The 15,395-nt window shown below is 33.4% G+C and overlaps 1 protein-coding gene across 1 annotated transcript in view; it reads right to left on the bottom strand.

Annotated features, from left to right (window-relative positions):
* Meikin (meiotic kinetochore factor) overlaps window positions 1-15,395 on the bottom strand; it is a 103,103-nt gene that overhangs the window by 67,789 nt on the left and 19,919 nt on the right. Inside the window, exons 7-9 of the mRNA XM_034637139.2 lie at window positions 13,848-13,887; window positions 7,291-7,355; window positions 1,831-1,901 (exon numbers count right to left, since the gene is read on the bottom strand). Of these exons, the coding sequence (XP_034493030.2) occupies window positions 1,831-1,901; window positions 7,291-7,355; window positions 13,848-13,887 (176 nt within the window). The remainder of the gene's footprint in view (window positions 1-1,830; window positions 1,902-7,290; window positions 7,356-13,847; window positions 13,888-15,395) is intronic.

Below are 15,395 nucleotides of genomic sequence, written 5' to 3'. Positions count from 1 at the left end.
CTCCCCTTAGGTAGGGTAGAAAGGCTGGAGCGGGGCAGGTAGAATTGGGCATTTCCCATCCCCCAGGTTGGTTAAGCCAGAAGCACGAGGGAATTTCACTCCATTATTCACTATGAAGACCTGGTAGAGAGTTTCTAGAGATAAAACTCACAAAAATAGGGGAAACCTATGACTGGGTTTTACTGACGTTTTTAACTATCAGATTTGTCCACATTGAGCCTCCAGAAATTCATAAATACAGTTTAGGTTTTCCTATCTGGCAATGGTTCCCATTGGTTTATGCTTGTGGGTTTATATTCTGGAAGGCTGTCTCTCAATGCTTGATAAAGCAGTTTGCCTTGTGACTTCACTTTTTTGACAGACCTAAGAAAGCTGAAAATCTTTTAGTTTGTTCAGTTTTTTTTACTTGTTAGGACAGAGTGGCAATTTCTAAGATTTCAAGATACTTACATGGTAGATCTGAAAGTAGAAATTCTGCAACTGATTTTTTGTTTTGTTTTATTTTATTTTGTTTTAGATGGAGTTGGACACAATACCTTGATTTTATTTTTATGTGGTGCTGAGGATCAAACCCAGTGTCCCCGCACGTGCTTGGCAAGTGCTCTACTGCTGAGCCACAATCCCAGCCCCTCTGCAACTGATTTTTAATAATTTTGTATAATACTGGACCTCTAAGCAGCATTCAACATTGTTGACCACTTCCCTTTTGGGGCCTGAAATGCTCTGCTTTCTTGATTTCTATGACACCATATTCTGTTTATTTTCTTCCTTCTCTGGCCATTCTTCTTATCTATTTGTCTGTGGAGTTTTCTATGATTAATCCTGGACCTCCATTCTCTTCCTTACTCTAGATATTCCTTCCCAGGTGACTGCATACATTTCCATGATTTTAGAAATTATCTATAAAATAGTACATCTCTTATGTTTTTTCCTGTCCTACAGATTGACAGCCAGTAGCCTTCCATTTTCAAGTATCCTCAGACTTCCTATTTTTCCTATCACATTAAACAGCACCTTTATCTACCAAAGCTGCTCAAGGTTTTTCTTAAAACCTCTCAGTCCTTCATTCAGTATATCAATCCATCAATTCTATAGGTAAAAAATTATCTTGAATCTTTGCATATATCCCATCTCTCTTATAAAATCCTCCAATCAAAACCACCACAATTTCTCACCAATATGCTTTTAACTTCTTACAAATGGGTCTTCCTTCTAGCACCTTTGCTCTTTTTAAATTTGCACTCTGATCTATGCAATGGTTGGTATAGTATAATGGAAAGAGTACAGGTTTTATATCAGGAAGATTTGCTACAAAACTCCTTGAAAAAATTAATATAAATCCCAAACTCAGTTTTCTCAGCTATACAATATGTATAACAAAATAAATAAAAAACTACTTACCTTACCAGACTGATAAAACGAAAATATAAAACTAGTGAAAAGTCACTCAAAGTTCTTACTACATACAAAATAAAGCCCAAATTCTTCCCCTAATACCCTTAAATTCCAATCTAACATCCTGGCTTACAAATAATTTTCAGCAGAAAACATTAATATGCCTTATTTTTAACTTAATCACGAATGGACATCCAAATAGTAAAAGGAAATTTTGGGAAAAAAGCAAAATACATTTTAATTTTCTTTTACTAAACTTATATAGAGTACATATTCATTTATATATTACATAGGTTTTTCACAATATTAAATAATCTAATTGTTAAACTCCAAAAAATGCTTTTGATATTGCCTTAAATAGCTGAAGTACATTTCCTATAAAAGTGTTACTTAAAAAAATTATGATTTAAGTAGTTATTCTACTTCAATACTTGCTTTCTTCTTTGTTTTTTCAGGAGTTGAAGGGCAAGTTTTTTCAGCAAGTAAAACCTCACAAGCTGTATTATCTGTAAATAAATACACAGTTTAATACTCTATTTAACCATTAACTTTTTTTTCTTTACTCCTATTTTCTCTTCTGCCATTAACTTTAAATATGGAGGACAGAGACTTCAAATTAAAAACAAACTAAGAAAAAAGCCTTTGATTTTAATTACTGTGCCTTTGTAATAATTTAAGAAGAAAAACTTACTGTATGTTGAATAGTCTGATTTGCCTCAGGAGAAGATAATCATACAAATATCATTATCTCAAGAGCTCTAGGTTTCATAGCAGTAAACAATGTATAGGAGATTTTCCTTTCAGTTAGTGACAAACGTGTATGTAATTAAAATTCTTCATTCATTGTTGTACCATGTTCACCTGACTGTATTTTCAGGGTCCCCTTTTCTATTGCAATTTTTCTATAAGTATTTATTTATTTAGACAGGATCTTGCTGTGTTGCCCAGTCTGGTCTTGAACTCCTGGGCTCAAGGGTTTTTCCTGTCTTAGCTTTATGAGCAGCTGGGATTAAGGGTATATATCAGTATTTAAAACAAACTCAAGTCTTGCTTATCTTTTTTTTTTTTAATATTTTTTAGTTGTTGATGTACCTTTTTTTTTCATATATTTATATGTGGTGCTGAGGATCAAACTCAGTGCCTCACAAATGCCAGCAAGTGCTCTGCCACTGAGCTACAAGCTCAGCCCCAAGTCTTGCTTATCTTATCAAAAACTTTCCCTGTATCCCATATCCTATGTCCCACTAAGAGCAGAAACCTTTCCTGTCACTGGCCCTCAATACAAACAGGTATGAACTTGTCCCTTCTCTGGCCCTCTTGATGGCTTTTCTTCAGTCTTCCCTTTTCCTTACTCTCCAGACTCAACCCCAAACAACTATATATATTGAATGTCTACCTATAACATCCCAATTTTTTAATATAGCATATTATCTTTCTTTATAATTTACAGCATAAATTTGATTTAAGGCACCAAAAGATTTGTCTTTAGATTATTCCAGTAGCTTTTCAATTCACCTCCCTCTGTAGTCAGTCCATTGTCTTCCATGTATACCTAAAATACAACTTATTATCATTTGTTTAAAACTCTCCAAAGTTTTTCCACTATCCTTAAGTTAAAATGCAAACTCCTTAATTTGGCATACAAAGTTTTTCTTTTTTGTGCTTTATATATTGCTTACATATTCCTCAGCTCATCACAGAGACTAACAATGTTGCCAAAAAAAAAAAAATACAAGCTGACAAGTTAAATCTGAATTTCAGATAAACATATTGTGTATCCCATGTAATAGTATAAGCATGTGCAATACTTGGGTCATACTTATATTAAAGTATTTATTTTTTGCTATTTATCTGAATTCACATTTGACTGGGCATTCTACATTTTTATTTGCCAAATTCAGCAAGTCTGATGGCTGATATTCATGCCATCTTCATCACCCATGGTAAAACGAAGTAGGTGGGTTTGAGAGTTCTATAGGAGATAAAACTGGTGCCAGGATTTTACAATTGGATAGATAGAAAAGTAACAAAAGGGAGTGTTGAGGATCACCCCAGGTTTCTGGCTAATTCGCTCAACTTGGGACCAGATTACTGATGTGACAATTCTCAGTCCTCAATTCTCATTTTATTTAATCTCATGATTACTTTTGTCACAGCTGGGATCACTCCCTCCTGAGGTACTCCTCTCATGGCCTCTGAGGTACCATTCTTTCCTGGTTTTCTTACTACTGCCACTAGCCAGTAACTTTGCTAGTAGACACCTCACTCTTTATTCACTTCTAAATGTTGAAGGGTCCCATTTACATTTTTACATGTTTCTTTTCTATTTATTTTTACTTCCTACATGATTCATCTAATCCTATGGCCTTAAACATCTAAATACTAATTCTAAATATATATCTACAGTCCTAGTTTCTAAATTCCAGGCTCCTGTGTCACAAACCACCTTCATGCTATCTCAACTTGAAGGCTAATAAACCTCTCAAATTTTAAATATTTTCTCAAGCTATATCATATATACTGTAACAGTCACTAGTCTTATACGTATATGTATTCATAAATGTCACCACCATCCACATCAAGATATAAAACATTTCTAGAACCCTAGAAATTTTCCATGCATTATTTCCCAGTTAGCACCCCTTTATAGAAGTCAATACTCTGACTTCTATAATCTTGCCTGTTCTTAAACTTAAAGTAAGTGGAATTACAAAAGTAATCAAAAGATTAAATAAAGTGAGAATTGAGGACTGAGAATTGTCACATCCCTAATCTGGTCCCAATTTGAGCAAATTAGCCAAAAACCTGGGAGTGATCCTCAACACTCCCTTTCGTTACTTTTCTATCTATCCAATTGTAAAATCCTGGCACCAGTTTTATCTCTCATAAAACTCTCAAACCCACCTACTTCTTTTTACCATGGGTGATGAAGATGGCATGAATGATTAGCCACCAGACTTGCTGGATTTGGGAAATAAAGATGTAGAATTACACATACGTACATATTTGTGCCAATATTCTTTCATGCAACATATGTGAGTAAGCTAACAGATCAAATTTAATATGTCTAAAACAAGCTCTCTTCATCATTCTCCCAACTTACTCTGCCCTATATTGATTCCATCTCAATAAATAGTAACACCATTCATGTAGTGGCTAGTTGCTCAAGCCAAGAATTTAATATTTACCTTATACTTCTATTTTTCTCTCTTACCTAATATCCAGATTAATCATAAAATCCTGGCACATCTGTTTTTAGAATAGATTTCAAATGATTACTACCACTATATTGGTATGAGACTATTATCTGACCAGGGCAATAGTTTAACAAGCTCTCCTTGTTTACATTCTTCCCCTTTGCCTGTTCTCTATGTGGTAGCCAGAGTGATAATTCTAACATATGTCTAAGTATTTAGAACATCGAATAATAATACCACTTTAAACATCAAGACCATAGAAACATTGAACATAGGTGCATAGGACCCAAAGGCTGTTGGAAACTTGGGAGTTTTTTCAGCTTGGAGTTTTCTCCCCTGAGGAGGTGGTTTTAACAGTTAGATCAGTGAGAAATAGCAGTCTTCCAGATATTTAGATTATTTCTCACCTCACCACAAGATATATGAATACCCTAGAATGGTGGTGTAGAATGTGGTAGGCACCAGTCTCATGAGGCTATTTAAATTTAAATTAATTAAAATGAGATGTGACTTAAAATTAAAAATTAAAATATATACCTGATTACATCCTCCCGTTGCACTAATATGGTTTAACACACATTCACAATAAAATCCTTAGTCTTTATCACAGCATGTGAGATTTTACATTATACTACTTGACTAATTCTCTGACCACAATTTTAACCATTCATCTTCTTACTCTACTTCTGCCACATTAATCTCTTTCTTCTTCCTCAAGCATGCCAAGCACATCCCACATCTCATGGTCTTTTTGCCCCTAGATTTGCACATGGCCCACTTTCTTACTTTATTTAGCTCTGCATAAATGCTACTTCCACAAATAGGCCTATCCTGATTACCTAAAATAGCACACTAGTTACTTTCTTTACCCTGACTTATTTTTACTTATTACTCTACTTATACCTGATGATATAAATTTATTAGTTTATCTTTTTTTTTATATTTCTCCCACCACTATACATGAACTCTATTTGGGCAAGAACCTTGTCATGTTTCCCAGCAGCTAAAATAGTTTGTGTCACATTGTAGGTACTTAATATTTGCTGAGGGAACTGAATGGTGAGTTGAGATGCCTCTGAAACAACCAAGAGGATATATCCAGAAAGCAGCTGCATAAAAGGGTCTGAACCTCAGAGGAGAGTTAGGCTGAGGGAACACTTAGAAAGCCTGCCTATATGCCAGAATGTCTATACTTACACATCATGTGGTAGGTTAAAAAGAGATGGAGGTAGCTATGAAAATTTTCCATACTTAAAGACTAACAGCAATAGATAAGATTGCAAAGGAGCCTCAGCAGGAGTTGCCTAGGAAGTAATTTTTTGTTTGTCTCTGTTACTAGACTACAGGTTCTTGGGAGCAGGAATACAATAATTTCTCAATTTCTAACACTTAATAAAGAGCCGTTAAAGAAATGAAACATATTTGGATTTGTTGAATTAAGGAATGTGTAAAAAATGTCTATGAAGCAAGACGTGATTTATTTAATTGCAAATTTCAAGTTAATAAACACTTAAAAGTAAATACAAAAGCATACATTATTCCAGAATCACTACTCTGCCTTATCCCCATGCTTTATAAACAATATTTTCTACTGCCAAAGCAATATATTTGATTTGCCAAGACCAAGGAAAAATCATGGTTGTATCGGTATCTATCATTTTCCCTTTCATTACTTCTATTATTCACACATCCCCTTACACTTAAATCTATAAAACAAAGTCTCTTTTTTTAAATGTATTTTTAGTTATTGATTGACCTTTATTTTTATTTATTTATATGCAGTGCAGAGAATTGAACCCAGTTCCTCACACATGACAGGCAAGCACTCTGCCACTGAGCCACAACCCCAGCCCAACAAAGTCTCTTAATATTTACCCTTACTATTACTCCTTTCAGGATCTGTACTTTTACAAGTTTAGTTTTTATTACTAGACTAATTTTGCTAACAACAGAAATGATCTTAATCATTTTTATACTTAGAATATAAATTTTAAATATGAGAGAAAACTTACTAAAATCAATATCCTTTTCTCTTTTACACTTCCACAAATGACATTGTCCTCAGTTCTAGCTAAATATTCCTAAAATGATGACTGGCATTTAGTAAATTCTCATTAAAACAACTTCTTAAAGTGAACACTATACAAATAAAAATATATTTTTAGTCCATACAAGAACTCATATCCATCAAAAGTACAACCAGCATTTCTTATACGCATACTCTCAATGAGACACAATAAAACTTGTGACAGGAAAAAATTATAATACAAACCTAATATATAGCAGAAGTTAATAGGATGTAAATGTCATGCTATGTTTATTCTAATAATAAAATAAATAACAAAGTGCCAATAATGCAAGACACTTTGTTGATCCCATTATTTTTCAATCATCTCATATAACCACAATATATCAGTTTTCTTATTGTCCTTTTTTAGTACTGAAACTTACATGGGCAGGGAAAGTATGTCACTTCCCACTAGTATACATAATAATGCCTTAGAGGACATAATCAGTAAATATTTATTAAATGAATAAATGATGGGTGTTGTAGGGATAGTCAAGACCCTACATATCTTTATTTCTTAAATACAATCATGCTAAAAAGCCCTCAATTTCCTGGGGTAACTATTTTGTTAGTATAAGTTATACTGTAACAAAATAAAAGACATATAAAAATAATTCATTTCACTATTACCTGATTTTGAATTTGAAGTAAACTTTGGTTTTGGAGAAATACATTGGTATGCTAATGTCATCACTCTGTAATAAGAACAAATTAATAGTATTTTCTTATCATTCAGTAACTTTGAAGACTCCTCAGATATTACTTAAAATAAAGACATTCATATGTAATTAATTATTTTGTAGAAAAAATAAAATTGGTTAGAAAAAAATATCATCACATCTATAGGAACAAATAATTTCATAAGAAAAGACAACATGTTTATACATTTATCAGTGTGAGGACAATTAATTGTGTTTGAAATCAGACAGAACTGGGTTTTGCTACCTATAATTGTGTGGCCTTGAGAAAGCTGCTTAACCTGTCTTAAGTCTTGTTTACCTCATCTATGCAAAAGGGATATCAATCCTGTTTCCCAGGATTCTTATGGTTAGGATTTCAAATATGATAAATCCTTTTCTCTTTTCTATTTCCACAAGTAAGACCATGCTTAATTCTAACTAAACATGTAGAAGACTAGCCATTATAAGAGGAGTATAAAAACATCAACAATGGATTCCTACTAAGAAAGTTGAAAACCAAATTCAAGAAGATAATTTTCTAAACTCCTACTATCAGTTAACTGAAAAGTTAAATTCATCAGAAAATAATCTTATTCTTTTTAAAAAATTTTTTAGTTGTAGATGGACACAATATCTTTCTTTCTTTATTTATTTTTATGTGATGCTGAGGATCAAACCCAGTGCTTCACACCTGCAAGGCAAGCACTCTACCACTGAGCTACAGCCATAGCCCCCTCTTATTCCCCTCTTATTTCCCTTTAAGCTCATTCTCAGCTCTGAATGAACTATCAAGTGGATTTTTTATACTAATACTTTTAGGGTATTTTCTTGTAAAAAACACTTTTTTAAGGTAATTAAAAAAAAAAAAAACAATACAACATCACACTCAGAACATGCAGTGGAGAAAGCAACATGGTTGGTTTCTTTTTCTTTCCCCTCTGCTTTTTTGGTTCTTCTGGCATTGAATTAGAAGAAAAGAGCTGTAGAAAGGGTTTGTCGCTCTTGACTGATACTGTTATAAAATGCCATTGGTATCCTTTGGGTGTGAGAGATAACCAAATGCTGATTCTTTCCAACTTTTAAGTATTTCAAGGGGTTTGTAGGAGAATTCCCTACCAATGGGGCTTTTACACTTGTTGCTGTTTCTGATCTCAGTTTTTTCCTTTGATGACAGACCAGTCAGCCTCTTTAGATTGAGGTTGTTACCTTACCCTTTGCATTAAGGCATACTGGACATGATCTCTTTCAAAGAGGTCCAAAATTGGCTCCCTTCTTTAGAATTCATGTCTGACCTATAGGTATTGTGCACAAATCTTTGTTGTGACAAACTCTGAAAGTACCTCTAACTTCCTATTCTTCCATTTCAAAGAATCTAACTCTTGCCTTTAGATTTTTCAGGTGTGAGTCAGCAACTAAATTCCAAGGGATATAGCTGACTGTTCTAAATGGTCCTCTTGAAGCTTCTTACTTGTGTTGAGATGAGGAAAAAAATCTGCACACTCCTTGTACATGACACAAATAACTAGTATTAAAGAAACAGGCATTCTTGAGGTCTTTTCTGACTTTTAACTCTTATGGCTTATTTATTTTTGTTCTAACTCCCTTTCCTCTTTTATATATATATATATATATATATATATATATATATATATATATATATATATATATATATATATCTCCTATAAAAAACTAATTTATTTGATCATTTTTTTACAGCTTTATTGAGATATAATTCATACATAATACAATTCATTAATTTAATGTGTAAACTTCAATAGTTTTTAGAATATGCATAGTGTTATGTATCTATCATAATCACAACCAATTTTTGATCATTTTCATCACCCCCAAACAAAACATTATACCTATTTCCATTAGCAGTTAATCACCATTTCTTTCCAAACCTCTGAGCTTTAGGCAATTACTAACCAGCTTGCTGTCTGCATTTATTTGTGTATTATGGACACCTCAGATGAATATAATCATAAAATATGTGGTCTTGTGTGACTGTCTTTTTTCATTTAGCATAATAATTTCAGGGTTGATTCATGTTGAGGCCTACACCAGTATTTCATTCATTTTTATTGCTGAACAATATTTCATTATATGTATATACCATATAATATTTACTCATTCATAAGTAAATCAACAGCTGGGCTGTTTCTACTTTTTTGGGAATTATGTATAAAGTTGCTATGAACATTCATGTGTAAGTTTTTGTGTAGACATGTGTTTTTATTTCTCTTAGGTTTGTGTATCTAGAAGTAGATTGCTGAATCATATGGTAACTACATGTTTAACATTTTGAGAAACTGCCAAATTTTTTCAAAGCTGCTTCACTATTTAAAATTACTACCAGCAATGTCTGAGGAAGAATACATTTCAATTTCTCCACATCCAATAATTCCATCTGTTATCGCCTGTCTTTTTTTATATTTATTTTTTAGTTGTAGGTGTACACAATATCTTTATTTCATTTTTAAGTGGTGCTGAGGTTTGAACCCAGTGTCTCATGTGAGCTAGGCAAGCACTCTACCCCTGAGCCACAATCACAGCCCCTACAATCTAGCTTTTTGATTTTAGCTTTCTTAGAAAGTGTGAAGTGGTATCTTGTAGTTTTGGTTTTCTTCCCTAATGGTTAATGATACTGAACATTTTTTCATGTTCAGATCCTTTGTCCATTGTTAAACCGGCTTATTTGTCCTTTTATTGTTATATGAATTCTTTATATATTATGGATATAAGTCCCTTATCAGATATAGAATCTGAAAACATTTTCTCCCATTCTGTGGTTTGTCTTTTTCATCTACCTGATGGTGTCTCCTATCTTTGTTTTTAAACTTATATGAATTTTCTGTAAGTTCTTTCAAATTCTTTGAGGGTTAACACATTTTAAAAATTTCATAATGTGCTACAGTCCTACTGAAAATTGGTCAGAGGCTGTCAACACATTCAGGATAAAATAAAAAAATCCCAGGCCTTAAGGTCATACATGATCCAGACTGTGACCACCTCCTTCAATCTACATCTTGTCTCTCTCATGAAGCACCCTCTACCATTTAGTCCACATGCCACAAATAAAACTCTTTCTCTACTAATATGCCTGTCCTCAGTGTTCCCTGTCTTAATAATTGGTAACTCCATTCTTTTCTTTTTTCCTTGAAGGAGCTCCCAAAGCAAGAAATATTGACATCATTTTTTGAATAACAATAGTAATTGCATCTGGTACAGACTTGTTTGAATTAAATCCTAATAGATATAATGTTTTTAAGTCCATTACATGCATAATTCATCATTATTTGTTCCCAGGAGTCAACAAAAGTCAATCTTTTCTTAAGCTTTAACAAAGCTACAGTGTGTATTTTGTGAAAATTCCTAAGGCAATACTGAACACTACACTGGGATGGCAGGTCTTTTTGGTAATTTACAATGAACAGATTATTTTTCAGACTACTAAGAATATAAAGAATTATAAGTCTAAACAATTTAGTAAAAATGATACAATTATTTGTAATCCATAGTATTGATTATTTTCCCACAATAGTGCATTTCAATTTAGCAAAGAAAATGTGCCTTGCCACCATAAACATACATTGGAGAAAAGATAGCCTCTTCAACAAATGGTGCTGGGAAAACTGGAAATCCATATGTAGCAGAATGAAACTGAACCCCTATTTCTCACCCTACACAAAAATCAACTCAAAGTGTGGATCAAAGACGTAGACATTGGACCAGAGACCCTGTGCCTACTAGAAGAAAATGTAGGCCCAACTCTCTCTTCATCATGTTGGCTTAGGAACCGACTTCCTCAACAAGACTCCTAAAGTACAAGAAGTAAAATCAAGAATCAATAAATTCGATAGTATCAAACTAAAAAGCTCTTCACAACAAAGGAAACAATCAAGAATGTGGAGAGCCTACAGAATGGGAGAAATTGTTTATCACCTGTACCTCAGAGCATTAATCTCCAGGATATACAAAGAACTCAAAAAATTTCACACACACACACACAAAAAAAAAAAACCACCCAAATAACCCAATCAATAAAGGGGAAAAATAACTGAACAGGCACTTCACAGAAGAAGAAATATGAATGGCCAACAAATATATGAAAAAATGTTCAACATTTCTTTGCAATTAGAGAAATGCAAATTAAAACTACACTGAGACTGCCATTTCACTCCAATCAGAATGGCAATTATCCAAGGATACAAGTAACAATGAATGTTGGTGAGGATGTGGGGAAAAATGTTACTCATATATTGCTGGTGGGAATGCAAATTGGTGCAATCACTAGGGAAAGCAGTATGGAGATTTCTTAAGAAATCTGGAATTGAACCACCATTTGACCCAGTTATTCCACTCCTTGGTATATATTCAAAGGACTTAAAATCAGCATATTACAGTGATTCACCACATCCATGTTTACAGCAGCTCAATTCATAATAGCTAAGCTATGGAACCAAACTAGACACCCTTCAAAAGATAAATGGATAAGAAAATGTGATGCATATACACAATGGAATATTACTCAACCATAAAGAAGAATGAAATTATGGCATTTGCCTGTAATGGATGAAACTGGAAAATATCATGCTAAGTGAAATAAGGCAGTCCAAAAAAACCAAAGGCTGAATATTCTCTCTGATATGTGGATTTTGACACACAACAAGGTAGGGTGGAGAACAGAAGTTCTTTGAATTATACAAAGGGGAATGAAGGGAAGGGAGGGGAAATGGAAATAAAAAAGAGTAAAATAAACTGGACACAACTTTTCTGTGTTCATATATGAATACACAATCACTGAAACTTCACCTCATGTTCAGCCACAAGAAAGGGATCCTAATTAGAATAAGTTATACTCCATGTATGTATAATATGTCAAAATACACTCTACTGTTATTTGTATCTAAAAATAACAAATAAAAAAACTTAATTGCAAAAAAAATGTGCTTTGCAGTCTTTTTTTCCTTAACTTTATTTTATTTATTTATTTTTATATGGTGCTGAGGATTGAACTCAGGGCCTCACACATGCTAGGCAAGCACTCTACTGCTGAGCCACAACCCAAGCCACAACCCAACCCTGCAGTCTTCTTGCTTTAAGAGCAAAAGAGAAATAATTTTGGAAATTGAGCAAGGACTAGAATAGAATGTCAACTTTATAATTTTGCAGAAAGCAAAACTAACAGAAAAACAAGGAAGGAAAGAACAAGATTGGAGTTATTACAATTAGTACATTAAAGCAAAATCAAATTTGCTTATTAATGGCAAATGTGAATAAATAAACACTTGACTAATTTCTACAAATGAAACTTAGACATGCTATTTGAGTTTAAACCAAATAACTTCAATGAGATAAAAAGTATATTAGAAGAGTTTTGCAAAATGCTATTTTATAGATCTATTAAGTTGAAATTGTGGAATCAGCTTAACTATATCTTCCCATACCTCACCATTCGGTCCACTACCAGATCTTGTTAGTTTCACTTTCAAAATACATTCAAAATCTAACCATAGGGCTTGAGCTGTGGCTCAGTGGTATCGAGTGCTTGCCTTGCATGTGTGAGGCCCTGGGTTCAATCCTCAGCACCACATAAAAATAAATAAAGATACTGTGCCTAAAAAAAAAAAAATCTAACCATAACTCACCACCTCTGCTCTTCTCATTCTAGTCCAACTCTAATATCCCTTGTTTAGATTAGTGCAATAGCCTCTTATCATCTCCCTAATTCCTTGCCTCCTCATAATCTATTTTGATTGACAGCAGCTAGAGCAATTCCTCTAAAACATGTCATCTTGTGTCATATTTCAAAGGTTTCCAAGTTCACTTCCGTTGACCTACAATGTAACAACAATAACTCACCTGGCCGCCTGCTGCTTCTCTTACTTCATTTTCTCTTTCCACTCCAGAAGCTCAGGCCTTCTTGTCTTAGGGCCCTCTTCTGGCTTTTCTTTCTCCTAGAATGTGCTTTCCTCAATTTACAATATCTCTTTCTTTAATATCCGCCCCAAAGCTGCCTTTTCAATGACAATTTCCCTGACCATACTATTTAAAATATCAAATTTCCACCTCAAAATTCCCTGGTCCCCATCTTGCTTTATTTTTCTCCATTATCATTCAATACAATATAACAGTATAAATCCATTTGCTTATTTGTTTATTGTCCATCTCTTTTAACTAGAATTAAAACCAAAAGTTTTTAATAAATTTTGTGTACTACTGTACGTCCAACAACTAGAACAATCCAGTTACTAATGAGGCCTCAACAAATACTGAATGAATGAACTTCTGAGTTTGTAGACTGACCAACATACTTGCCATATAACTGTTAGAATACAGGGGTTTAAAAAGCACAACTTTAGGGGCTGAGGTTGTGATTCAGTGGTAGAGCGCTTGCTTATTAGCATGTGTGAGGCACTGGGTTCAATCCTTAGCACCACATAAACAGCAAGTAAATAAAATAAAGTATAAAAAAAGAACAACTTTAAAATTTTTAGTTCTTACTTTTTTCTGTGGCATTTTTGATAGTTTTCTAAAGAGGTGTCTAGGAAAGAAAAAAGTCAATATTAGAAATATATATAAATTCTAAGACAAACCAGAAGCTAAAATTACTCTAGGTAAAAATACATATTTCTCCAACCACAGATAGATATAATGCAGTTTATTTTTTTATAATTATATTGTTTTTATACCTTCCAGTTAAATTAGATAAAAGTATTTTCAAATTATCAAAGTAAAACAAAAAATGTTACAAAATTCTATGAGATACAGGAATCATGTCACTTTGTATTGGGACAGTTTTTAAAAAATAATTTTGGTCTTTTTACATCTTAGGATTTTTACAATAATCCTATCAGTCAAATATACCATTTTATTATGCTAATTTTACATATAAGAAAATAATAACTGGCCAGGTTACAAAACTAACAGCTAGATACCTGAAATTTAAACTCTGGCTTCATGGTTCTTAGCCCCATATCAAATTCTAGAGATGCATTCTAATAGATTAATTAATCACAAGCCTGACTCTCAACCAACATATTACTGCCTCAACCAACATATTACTGTTCCTAGGAATATAATTAGTTAGTCTACAGATGTTAGAGAAGTTGCAGAATTTAAAAATAAGAACTTTTAAGGAGAGATGACACACTTCCTTGAGAGGGAGGTCCTCAACACATAGAGTGGTCATTTAATCATTCAGCATCTACTCTTTTTTTCCTGATTTTTCTTTTGATTGTCCAGCCATAGTCTATACCTTGCATCTTCCTGGCCAAAGTTACTGGGTCAGGGATAGGAATATATAACAATTTAAGTCAACGTGGAAGGGTTGGGGCTTCTGTTCAAACAGTCAGAAAAGAGAAGCACTTTTTTCATTGAATTTGAGGCTGTGAGCATATAAGTCTGGGGCTAGAAAGAATTGCTACATGAAGGGACTTGGCTGAGAGTATAACTAACACAAAGCAATCCTGAGCTAAGAGATGGAGAAGAATCTGGTTCTACTGATACATTTGAAATCCTGGATCAAACTGTATATACAATTAGATTTTTTGCATATTTTTATCTATTTAAAATTTGATTACATTTTCCACATCATTAGATTTACTACTGGGTTTTTCAGGTACATGTGGCAATAAATTCTCTTTTTAACTGAATATAGTTTGAGTTAGGGAATTTGTTTTTTCATCAGCAATGGACAAAAAACTCTATAACCAAAACACTTGCTAAAGTGACAGGTTGTTTCTTTGAATAATTTATATCAGCAAAGAAGTTGCCAAACTAAACAGAAGAAGAGGCTTTCAGTGTAATAAATACTGTCACCCAGGAAACTATAGACTTTCCCATAAGAACCCCTAACCCAGCATTTAGTTCTTACACTGATATTCTTCTACCTAGTGCAACTCTAACAACTGGGCTGACAACATCCATTCCTACTCCCCCCTCTCCATTTTTTTTCCATTTTCCCAATGGCTTCTACCACTACAGAAGTTAGAAAACTAAAATACTTAGTTTCAGCCTCCATAGTAGTAGGTAGATACTTGATCCAGTTCT

Source organism: Marmota flaviventris, chromosome 5 (assembly GCF_047511675.1).
Source record: "Marmota flaviventris isolate mMarFla1 chromosome 5, mMarFla1.hap1, whole genome shotgun sequence".
Classification (NCBI taxonomy): Eukaryota; Metazoa; Chordata; class Mammalia; order Rodentia; family Sciuridae; genus Marmota; species Marmota flaviventris.
The sequence above is the reverse complement of the archived record's forward strand: the minus strand, read 5'-3'. Positions and strand labels throughout refer to the sequence as shown.